This window comes from Boleophthalmus pectinirostris, unplaced genomic scaffold, assembly GCF_026225935.1.
Source record: "Boleophthalmus pectinirostris isolate CB_2022bp ecotype Guang Dong unplaced genomic scaffold, ASM2622593v1 HiC_scaffold_11, whole genome shotgun sequence".
In the NCBI taxonomy this organism is placed as follows: domain Eukaryota; kingdom Metazoa; phylum Chordata; class Actinopteri; order Gobiiformes; family Gobiidae; genus Boleophthalmus; species Boleophthalmus pectinirostris.
Window position 1 is genome coordinate 8383134 of NW_026570994.1, and position 11091 is coordinate 8394224.

An 11091-nucleotide genomic window follows, 5' to 3' on the forward strand; every position below is an offset into this window, starting at 1 on the left:
ATATTTGTGAAAAGTGTGAACAGAATTTCAGCTGATACGGCTGGTCCCTGCCAGTGCTCGGATAAATTAAGTAACATCACTTCATTTTAGATTTGATGTTTTCTGCTATATGCATGTATGCAAATTATTTTAAAAAGTACACGCATTACAATGACTCGGATTTAGAATACGTGTTTGTTTTGAATAATTTTGACTAGACAGAAAATCAAAATGTTTCAATATTTCATCTTAGGTTTTTTTTTTTTTTTTTTTTTTTTCTACAGTAGTATCATAAGAAAATTGTCTCAGCTTTTGGATTAGACAAAAAAGAATTTAAATATGATTTTTAAACAGGAAAGTAAGAAAATTGTGAAATTATTTGCGAACAAAGTTATTTAAATCCTCATCATGATCAACAGACGATAAATCAATCTCAATACTTCTATATTTGTAACATGTTTATCAGTAATGTTCGAAGTTTAAACTACACAAAATGAGCAAGTACTGAGAACTTAAAAAGTTTTATATCGTGTTTCCTAATTCTTTTCTTCTGGTTTGTTCTTCCAGGTGAAAAACCCTACGAATGCCCCAACTGCAAGAAGCGCTTCTCCCACTCGGGCTCCTACAGCTCGCACATCAGCAGCAAAAAGTGCATCGGCCTCATCGCTGTGAACGGACGCATGCGAGCCAACATGAAGACCGGCTCCTCACCGACGTCCGCCTCCTCCTCGCCCACCAACACCGCCATCACCCAGCTCCGGCAAAAACTCGAAAACGGGAAACCTCTCGGCCTTCCGGAACCCAACAACCACCACATGAGCATCAAGACAGAACCACTAGACTTCAATGACTACAAGCTCATGATGGCGTCGCACGGTTTCGGAGCGCCGGGGCCTTTTATGAACGGAGGGGTAGGCGGTAACAGTCCCATGGGTGTCCACCACAACTCCACAGCCCAGAGTCCGCTGCAGCACCTGGCCATGGCCGGGTTGGAGTCGCCATTGCTGGGCTACCCCGGGCCGCTGGCTAACAACCTGAGCGAGGTACAAAAGGTGCTCCAGATCGTGGACAATACCGTTTGCCGGCAGAAGATGGACTGCAAGCCGGAGGAGCTGTCCAAACTCAAGGCGTACATGAAGGAGCTGGGGTCTCAGATGGAGGAGCAGCAGAAGCAGGCAGGCGGGCAGGTCGGGCTCCCCCTGGTCAGTCACAACGGGGCCACCAAAAGTATTATCGACTACACGTTAGAGAAAGTGAACGAAGCCAAAGCCTGTCTCCAGAGCCTCACTACGGACTCCAAGAGGCAGATTAGCAATATCAAACGGGAGAAGTCCAACCACATGCTCGACGGAGGTGTGGATGACAAGGTGCAGGAGAACATGTTTACACCATACGCTTGCCAATACTGCAAAGAAACCTTCCCCGGGCCCATCCCCTTACACCAGCACGAGCGCTACCTGTGCAAGATGAACGAGGAGATCAAGGCCGTGCTGCAGCCCACAGAAAACCTGATGGTCAACAAACCAGGCCTGTTCCTAGAGAAGAACAGCCACCTCTCCCCCTCCCTTCTGTCAGACAAGGGCCTCCCCGCGCCTCTTAATCCTTACAGGGACCACATGTCTGTGCTAAAGGCATACTTTGCCATGAACATGGAGCCCAACTCAGAGGAGCTGCTTAAGATTTCCATAGCCGTGGGCCTTCCTCAGGAATTTGTCAAAGAGTGGTTCGAGCAGCGGAAGATGTACCAGTACGGCAGCACCAGGACGCCCCCGCTGGAGCACAGGAACAACTCAGACATGGTAATCGGAACAAATAACCTCCACACTCCTCCTAAAGACTCTGTGGTGCCCCAGTCACCTGTGTCTCTCATGAAAGCTACTGAGCGCATCACGTCCCCCTCCATCGCCGAGCTCCACAACAACGTCAACAACTGTGACAACCCTCTGAGACATCTGAAGAACCATCAGTTCAGCGGCAGTGCCAAAGCCCGCGGAGACAAGCTGGACCACTCCCGCAGCAACACGCCCTCCCCCCTGAATCTGTCCTCCACCTCCTCCAAGCACTCGCACAGCAGCTCCTACACTCCCAACAGCTTGACTTCAGAGGACCTGCAGGCTGAGCCGCTGGACCTGTCTCTGCCCCGCCTCATGAGGGAGCCCAAGCATGCACTGACTGTCAAAAGCAGACCCAAAATCAACAGTATCACCATGGACCACAGCAGCATCCCCTCGCCCCGAGAGCACTTCGAAGAGCCTTTGAACTTGGCCTATCTCAAAAAGGAATTCTCCGCCGCCAACAACGGAAACTTAGAGAAAAGCACTAGCCCTATTTTTGGCATTAACCCTTTTGCGGCCAAGCCCCTGTACACGTCCCTCCCCCCTCAGAGCGCGTTCCCTCCGGCCACATTCATGCCCCCCATGCAGGCTAGCATCCCAGGGCTGAGGCCCTACCCAGGCATGGATCAGATGGGCTTCCTACCACACATGGCCTACACTTATGCAGCGGGGGCAGCTACCTTTGCCGAGATGCAGCAGAGAAGGAAGTACCAGCGGAAACCCGGGTTCCAGGTAAATTACACACAGAGGTTTAGTGATTCATGGGTTTCAGCTTCCTGTTGTTTGCAGCCCTCCATGGGATTTTTTCCCACTGAAAATACACAATGTTTAGTTTTAAATGGTTTAAATCCTTATGGCAACTGTCCAAATTTGGAAAATCCATGGATACGTAGGAGAGACTGAGAGGTGATAACCTGTGGAACAAGCAGGTTTTCACCCAAATAGCAGACAGGTGCTGACTGGACATTCAGTTCATAATGAATGGATTTATTTAGTGTTTATGCTGACGACAGAGAGTGTTCAGTTGTATAATTCTGCTAAGGTAGACATAGAGTTCACTAAGCTCCTTTAATCTGCCTAATCTCCAACAGTGCATTTAATCTTTGTGAATTCCCACTTTTTGAACTGAAATAATTGAAAACAATCAAACCCCAGGATGTCTTATTTGCCTTTATAAATGCACCTCATTTCACCCAGAACTGTTGGATCCGGCTCAGTCCCAGCTTGGCCCTGATCTGCTGTGGATGAAATATATATGAAGCGTTGTGTTAGAATAGTAAAGGTGAGCCTGGGAGCACTGCACTTGTCTCAGAGTCGGCTGCATTTTAACGAGTGAGGCCCAAACGAGCTGCGCAGGGATTAATAATGCAGTCTCGTTCATTACACCCAGCGCTGAAGGCTGTTTAACATGGAGCCAACCTTTCTGATGAAAAACTGCTAATAATGTTTCCTATTCTAACTTATTAAATTAGGTTTTAAAAATACAGCTACGGGCGTTTAGTTCAAATTGATTGCAGAGTGATAGTGGCCCCCGCATTATCTCGCACATATTCATTAAACAGGACCAATATTAGCCATTAAGGTGCACCATATGATAGGAGTTATTATAAGTGCGACGTGTCCCTCTAATGTCCTAATATTGTTCTCCATAGAGCCGTGTTTAAGGCTAATCTTCATAATGGAGATTTCTGTTCGCTGAATACACCAGTGCAGTTTTATAATGTAAGCTCTGTCAGACACAGGCTGTGGAGAAAGCCAATGTCCTATTACCTCTCTACAGGGCTGTGGCTGAAACAGGAGGAAAGAAAACATCTGTGTTTAATATGTTTGACTTTATGAAAATGACGAAATTAATACATGATTATCAGTGATTCTCGTATTGATAATGAGCTTATGCTAGAGTGTGTGCTATTATAAAATTTGAAACAATACTACACATAACAATATTGCATATTTTCTTATTTTTTATGTACATTTTGAAATATTTTTAATTGAAATTTTATTTAATGTCACTTTTTGGTGTTTTGGGGTCAAGTAAGTTAAAATGCAACGCTTAAATAATTAATTAATTAATAAATAATAAAATAAATAAATGAACAACCATTTTTTGCAATAAATATCTACCAGTATTTTTTTCTGAATATTGTAGCATATCACAACAGTTTTTAGTTATTCACTTCATTTGTTTTAATTATTTTATTTTTTATTTTTTTATTTACATTCAAGGCAAGTCCTCATCTGACCCCTTTTTACACTGACCCACATTGCGGTGTAGTTTGACTGACATCTCCTTCTCCTCTGTCTCTCTCTCCCTCGTCTTTCCCTTCTCTTTCTCCCTCTTCTTTTTCTCCCCTTTGGTTTGGTTCAAAGGGGGACCTGCTGGACGCCACGCCCGATTACTTGTCCGGCCTGGACGACATGACAGACCCCGACTCCTGTCTGTCGCGGAAGAAGATTAAGAAGACTGAAAGTGGTATGTACGCGTGTGACTTGTGCGACAAAACATTCCAGAAGAGCAGTTCCCTTCTCAGACACAAATATGAACACACAGGTATCTACTGTTACAGACCCTTATTTTAAACCCCATGCTTTTATGTTTTCAATGTTTGTGTTCCGAATCCTAGTTATGGAATTTTATCTTATGTTACCTCCCCCTCTCCCTTCCTTTAATTTTTTTTTTCTATTTCTTCCCCTCTTTGTTACCCCTCAGTTGAATGTAAACACACCTAACTTGCTTTTTCATTGACAGGGAAATTACGAGAATAATTGATTATTTGTAATTTGCTAAAAAATTTGCTAAAGAAAAAAAAAAAGTGTGTTCTTTCTTAAATTCCAAAAAAATAGAAATTGCAGTTTCAGATTATGTCAGATTTTGTGTCACCGTCATCCTTCATTGCACCCTTTTTTACCATCATATTTCATCATTGTTTTAATATTGTAACAGAGGCGGAAAGTAAGAAAATATTTTTACTTGAGGATTTTTTAGCTCTTAAATTTTTTAAATTTAAGTAAAAAAAAAAAAATAAAACCTACATTTGACATAAATTTTATTGCAATATTTAATCACTGCAGCAGCTAAATAAAAATGGTTGAATTCTACTTTTTCTTCATACTTCGTAGTAATATCAATTCAGCATACTTTTTACTCGAGTAGAGATATTCACTACTTCTCCGCCTCTGTCTTTTCGCATTAACCACTTAGATATCTTCAAAGCCTACCTCGGCGCACACATAGACCTAGTGCTTTTATGCTCCCTTATTGGAGATAGATCGCATCAGCAGTAGCAGCGTTCGGAGCCTTCAAAACGCCAGATAACACGTCTTTCATTTGCCTTAATATGGTAGATCCTCTTTCAGCAGGTTGCATCACATATTTTATCCGCTATCGGTAGCTCCTCGGACTTAAAAGAAAGCCCACGCTCTCATTGGAAATATTTTTATTATTTTATAAAGGTATCTCCGCAACCCACCGCATATTTAAAAACGGGTGTTGATTTTAGCGAAGTCATGAGTTTGCTAAAGCAAGCGAGTGTGGTAGCGAACTTGGGTAGTTCGAAGTGTCAAAATGAAGGCAAGGTTGTCCATTATCGCCTGACTTATTCACCCTATGTATTTAAAAATGAAATTGTTAATGTTTCGCAAAGAAAATTTGACACTGAGTTAAGTTTTAAAATGTGTAATACAAGTTTCTGAGAATAGTCAGGCCTAGTCTTAAACATGGTTGTCCATTATTCCCAGACATATTCAGTCGATGTTTTCAAATGAAGTTGGCAGTTTCGCTCCAAGTTTTAAAACCAAATTCAGTTTTACAATACATAATACAGGCCTAGTCTTAAAGAAGGATGTCGATAATCTCCAAATATATTCATATAGACTTATGGATTTTTTATTTAAATTTAAGTTTTGCTAGAGATTTTGATACTGGGATAGTTCTTATTCTTACTATTTTTATTATTTTTTAAATTATTATTATTATTTTATTTTATTTTTTTCAGAATAGAGCAGGCCTGGTTTTAGTCAAGGCTGTCCTTTATCACCAGACATGTTTACCCTCTATATTATGAAATCTAATCGTTTATGTTTCGCTACAGATATTAAGAAAAGTTTCAAAATAAATGATTACAAGTTTTTGAGACTAGGGCAGGTCTAGTCTTACTGTAGACATTACAACTAGTTGGACATGGACCCAGCCAGACAGTTTATAGGCCTGCCGTCATAAAAACCAACCCTCTCACTCTGCCTTCTGCGGCTAGCTCCAGTTTCTTATTTCTCCTTTGGCATCCTGAGTACGATTCGGTCATGCACCCCATAGCCTAAATAGTAGCGCCGCCCCAGACGCGGAGTAATGCGTCGAGATAAGCTGGATGCCCTGGGACCATGTACACATACACACACAGTATTCGCTTCTACGTCGTGATGGTGTTTGTTTGGATTGCCCTGGTTTATTTCTGTTGCGTTCATAAGAGCAGGCTGAAAATAAGTAGTTGTGGTTGAGTTTCTCGGGGCCCAAACCACAAGAGGGGAATTTCCATAATGTAGGCCCACGAATGCTAGCACACTTTCTCAATGCTCTCGCAATTAGGAGCAACTAGACTTGTCAGGAGTAATCGGTTTTACAGTGAATCGTGATTGTTGATGTCACAGTATAGTCAAAAGAATTTAGGAAGGACAGTAATAACCAACGCTGAAGTAATTAGGGTTTGTTTAAGTAAAATCTATATGCATCTGGGAAATGTGTTTTAAGGACAAATTTTAATGAGAACTTTGATTTGGAAAAAGTGGAATTGTGGAGGGGTTTTGTGAGTGACATCTTGTGACAAAAAAAAAAAAAAAGAAAAAAAAATTATATAATTTCACAGCATATAACAAACCCAGTCCACAACCAAAATTTTATTAAAAAAAAAAAATAAATAAATAAAAATATTAATTAATAAATGAATAAATAAATAATTAAACAGTAATAATTAGAAAAATTAAATGTCTTAATGATTTCAAGTCAGAAAAATGTAACTGTACTAAATTTTAAAAAAGTATATAATTTCATAGTATATAACAAACTCAATTCACAACCAAAATGTTATAAAATAATAATAATAATAATAATAATAATAATAATAATAATAATAATAATAATAACATTAATTAATAAATAAACAGTAATAATTAGAAAAAAAAATGTCAGTGATTTCAGGTCAGAAAGATATAACTGTCAAAATTGTGTTTGAGAAACGGATGCAGGCTACATTTATTTCCAAATTTGAATGAAATTAAGTTGACGAATTAGCGAAATGTTTTGTCTCACAACGTCTTAACGCTCAAACTGAATATTATGAATTTCCCCAGCACCAACTGCTAGCCACCATCATGTCATCTTAATCCATTCAGTCCATCACTTATGTTTGCTGTGATTGTGATTGTTGTAATAGTGGATTTTCTGGCCTCCGACTGACGTACTTCGCTCTTCTTTTTTCTCTTTTTTCTGTCTCTGCAGGGAAGAGACCCCACCAATGTCAGATCTGCAAGAAGGCCTTCAAACACAAGCACCATCTAATCGAGCATTCGCGTCTCCATTCCGGGGAAAAACCTTACCAGTGTGACAAATGCGGCAAAAGATTCTCCCACTCCGGCTCCTACTCCCAGCACATGAACCACCGCTACTCCTACTGCAAACGGGAGGCGGAGGAGCGCGAGGCGGCCGAGCGGGAGGCGAGGGAGAAGGGCGGTCACCTCGAGCCCACCGAGCTGCTCATGAGCCGGGCCTACCTGCAAGGGCTGGCCCCGCAAGGCTACCCGGATCTGGGGGAACGCGAGCCCATCCTGAGGCACGACGCGGTGGCGGCGGCGGCGATGAACGGAGGGGGCGGGGCCATAAGGGAGGAGCGCAAGGAAGTGGAAGGAACGTACGGCAAGATGGGCGGAGGCGGAGGTGGCGGTGGAGGCGGAGGAGGCGGAGGCGGAGGTGGAGCGAGGGAAGAGGAGTTCGAGGAAGAGGAGGAGGAGAGCAAAAGCATGGACACGGACCCGGAGACGCTGAGGGACGAGGAGGACGAGAGCTCGCTGGACGGCAAAACGGAAACCAAATCACCGGAGCACGAGGACAACGCGGAGGACGCCATTTGAAAAGCTCATTCTTAATTTTGTCTTAAAGGTCCTATATTACACGAAATGGATTTTTGTGAGCTTTAAGCCATGTTCTAATGCGAACTTCCTCAAAAACATACCCGGAGTTTGTGTTCTGTTTCATTCACACGTTTGAGCAACTTTTTTTTTATTCTGTACATCTCCAAAGCTCAAAATACTCCTGCCTTTTGCCTTTAGTTCAGTAAAGATCAACAATTCCAAGGCTGAAACCATCCAAATGATTCTACTGAAGATGTCAGGAGTTTAAAAACATAGTGGAGCACTTCCTGTATTAAGAAGAACTTAAATATGCATCGTGTGAATGCTTCAAAACACAACTCTGGGGACGTTTTTGACGAAGAAACATTATAACATAGATCAGAAAATAGCGTAATATGGGCCCTTTAAAGCCTCCCATGTTTTTCTTTTTTTTTACATTTTCGTTTTAATTTCGGGTTCAGTTTAAAACGTTTAATGTTTTAAGCTGTACGTGCACGTGCCTGAAGCTCCTCGGAGGGTGGCCGCAACTCCAATCAATTCAGAGAAGAAGAAAGAGGAAGAGGAAGAGGAGGGGCATGGTTTTGTCAAATAAGCTGCGTTATGCAAAATGAACAATGAAATAAAGAAATACAAAAAATGTACAGTACTAAGGCCTACAAATACGTGTGGTGCTAACCTCCTCCAGAGCCCCCCAGTGTTCCATAGTATTTATAGCACAACTAGTGACTTGTACAAATTGCACTCCGCTTATAATCATGAACAAAAATAATAAAAAGTATTGCCTATGTATATATTTATACAGTGTTGGAAAAAAAGCAGTTCTCCGCACCACATGTTCCCCCCCTTTGTTATTCCGGTGTCGTCTTTTTAGTTTCCAGCCAAAAAGAAAAACAAAAAAATACTGCAGCAGCCACACTGTTTAGGCCTCCAAAACGGATCTCCAAATGGACTATGTGAAGGAAGTGCGATGAAGTGATGAAATGAAGTGAAGGAAAGGGAAGGATGGGGGAAGTGAAGGACTATAGCCTTTTAAGGTGTTTGACGAAGCCTTATATGCAAATCTTTTTAACCTGTGTGCCACCGTGGTAATGTTGTTGGACGATTTCTTGTTCACCAGCGCAGTGTTCTGAAATGGTCACGTTGTTGTCAGTATTCTGATAGGCAGCAGTCCTTTAGTTTACATTCTGTTGTGCAATGTTTTTACTCACTTAAACTTTCTTTGTCAGTATTACGCCAAACCTTTTTTTTTTTCTTTTTTGTTTCTTATTTTGAAAACAACAAATTGCATTCATTTTGTTTGTAGGTTCAAACGTTATTTATGTGGCCCATTTTATATTTCCTAATTTTATTTATTTCATACTGTTGTGTACAGTACTATAGTTCTTCAATATATAGATATATTTTAGTAAAAAGGAACATGGTGTCGATCATAGGGGCAAATTTAAAGAGAGCATTTATTGTGTTTTGAAACATTGTGAAATGCGAAGTTTAATCTTATTTTATTTTATTTTTCCTTTATTTTCCAATTCCAAATTTGGGAACTTTTATACAATTGTGAAAACACTGTATTTTCGACTGAAAAATTCCACTTTCTTCATCTTTGTTTTTTTAAGCTAAAAAATGAAGAGGGACTGTTAAATACTATGTATGATATCATGAAGAAGAATCTTTCCTGAAATGTCTTTGTAAAAGTATTATTGAATTCTTAATTTGTAATTTCTTGAAAATGACCCTGCTCGAATAAAGGTAGCCAAATTACAGAGTATCAACCTGCCATGGCTCTTTATTTACACTATCACTACACATCTGAGGTACTGTAGTACAATCAGAGGTGGGCAGTATACTCACATTTAGTATTAGTATTAGTATTAGTAATGATTCAAAATTCAAAAATGATTCAAAATAAACTTGTAATTTCCACACAGTTTTTCATCACTTTTTTACTTTATAGTTTAGGACCATGTAAAAAATCATTAATCCCACAAAAGAAAAGATCTGTACCACATTTATCTACTGTTACTCTTACTACACCAAATAAATCTACCATTAAACATAACACAAAAACATGTGGCTCTTAACAATTCAATTCATAATTTGAAAATCAAAATTTGTCCCATGCATCATCTTTAGTCTGTTTGCACACTAAACCATGTGTCATATCCACATATTTGTTCTATTCTCAAGTCCTTTTACACAAAGTACACTTGAGTAATTCTTTTGAAGTTCAATATTTGACTCCACCTCTGATTGTACTGCACATGAATAATATAAATACAAAAGCAGCAAACAGAACAAACCACCACAATTTATGAATCATGATGTAGTCATATTTAGTGAATAGATTCAAGCATGACAGAGAGTGTAAGATAATATTCATAAGTAGTAGTGGTGCAGGTGTAGGCCTACAGAAAATACTGACAGTACTACACTTGTACACAGCAGATAAAGTACTAATCAGTAATATTATAGATTATTAATAAAATACATAATTCTTAAAACATATATATTATTTATTCATGATAACAAATGAATGTAGAAGACTTGTTACACTGCAGTACAGACTGAAGGCCTGACGCAGGAGGCCCGGGTTTTTACCTTAGCTCTAAATACTACAAAAAGTACATTACATTTTTATACATTATTTATACATTTGGAAATATTTGGTTCAGTCAAAGACAATGAATGACAAAACATTTTCTAAACTCGGTCAGTTCTGATGGAGAAGTGTGACAATAACGCTTGATTTTTTTAATGCTCCAAGATAATTATTTTTTCTTGTATCACATTTTATTTTAAATATCAATATACAAAGTCACAATAAATCATAGTACAGTGCAAGGTGAGGTGCAATATTTGACATTTATGCTGGAATCTGCTTGAAAATACGACAATATGAGTATTGCTTTGCCTGGAATGTTCCACAGTATGGCATTAATCTGGTCTATCTCCAGTCCAAAGAGCAGAAAATGCCACCAGGTCGAGTTACAGGTCAGATCTGTGGAGATGCATAAAGTTTTCAATACATTTTTGAGCAATAAAAACACAACAGTGAAATGAATGCGACTTACAGTGGAGGTGTTTAATGCCATACTGTGGGACCTTCCAGGCAAGGCAATAACATCATGACAATGTTACAGTATTTCACACATGCTTTACA

At 39.9% G+C, this 11091-nt stretch overlaps 1 protein-coding gene across 5 annotated transcripts in view; it reads left to right on the forward strand.

Moving 5' to 3' along the window:
• Positions 1-9707, forward strand: part of zeb2b (zinc finger E-box binding homeobox 2b) — a 133289-nt gene extending 123582 nt beyond the window's left edge. For 3 of the 5 annotated variants that reach the window (XM_020917059.2, XM_055163378.1, XM_055163399.1), the window contains 3 exons: positions 547-2546; positions 4185-4365; positions 7306-9707. In XM_020917059.2, coding sequence (XP_020772718.2) covers positions 547-2546; positions 4185-4365; positions 7306-7934 — 2810 coding nt within the window. In that variant the 3' untranslated portion in view covers positions 7935-9707. The remainder of the gene's footprint in view (positions 1-546; positions 2547-4184; positions 4366-7305) is intronic. The other 2 variants (XM_055163384.1, XM_055163390.1) reach the window with 1 other exon arrangement.
• Positions 9708-11091: the final 1384 nt, after the last annotated feature.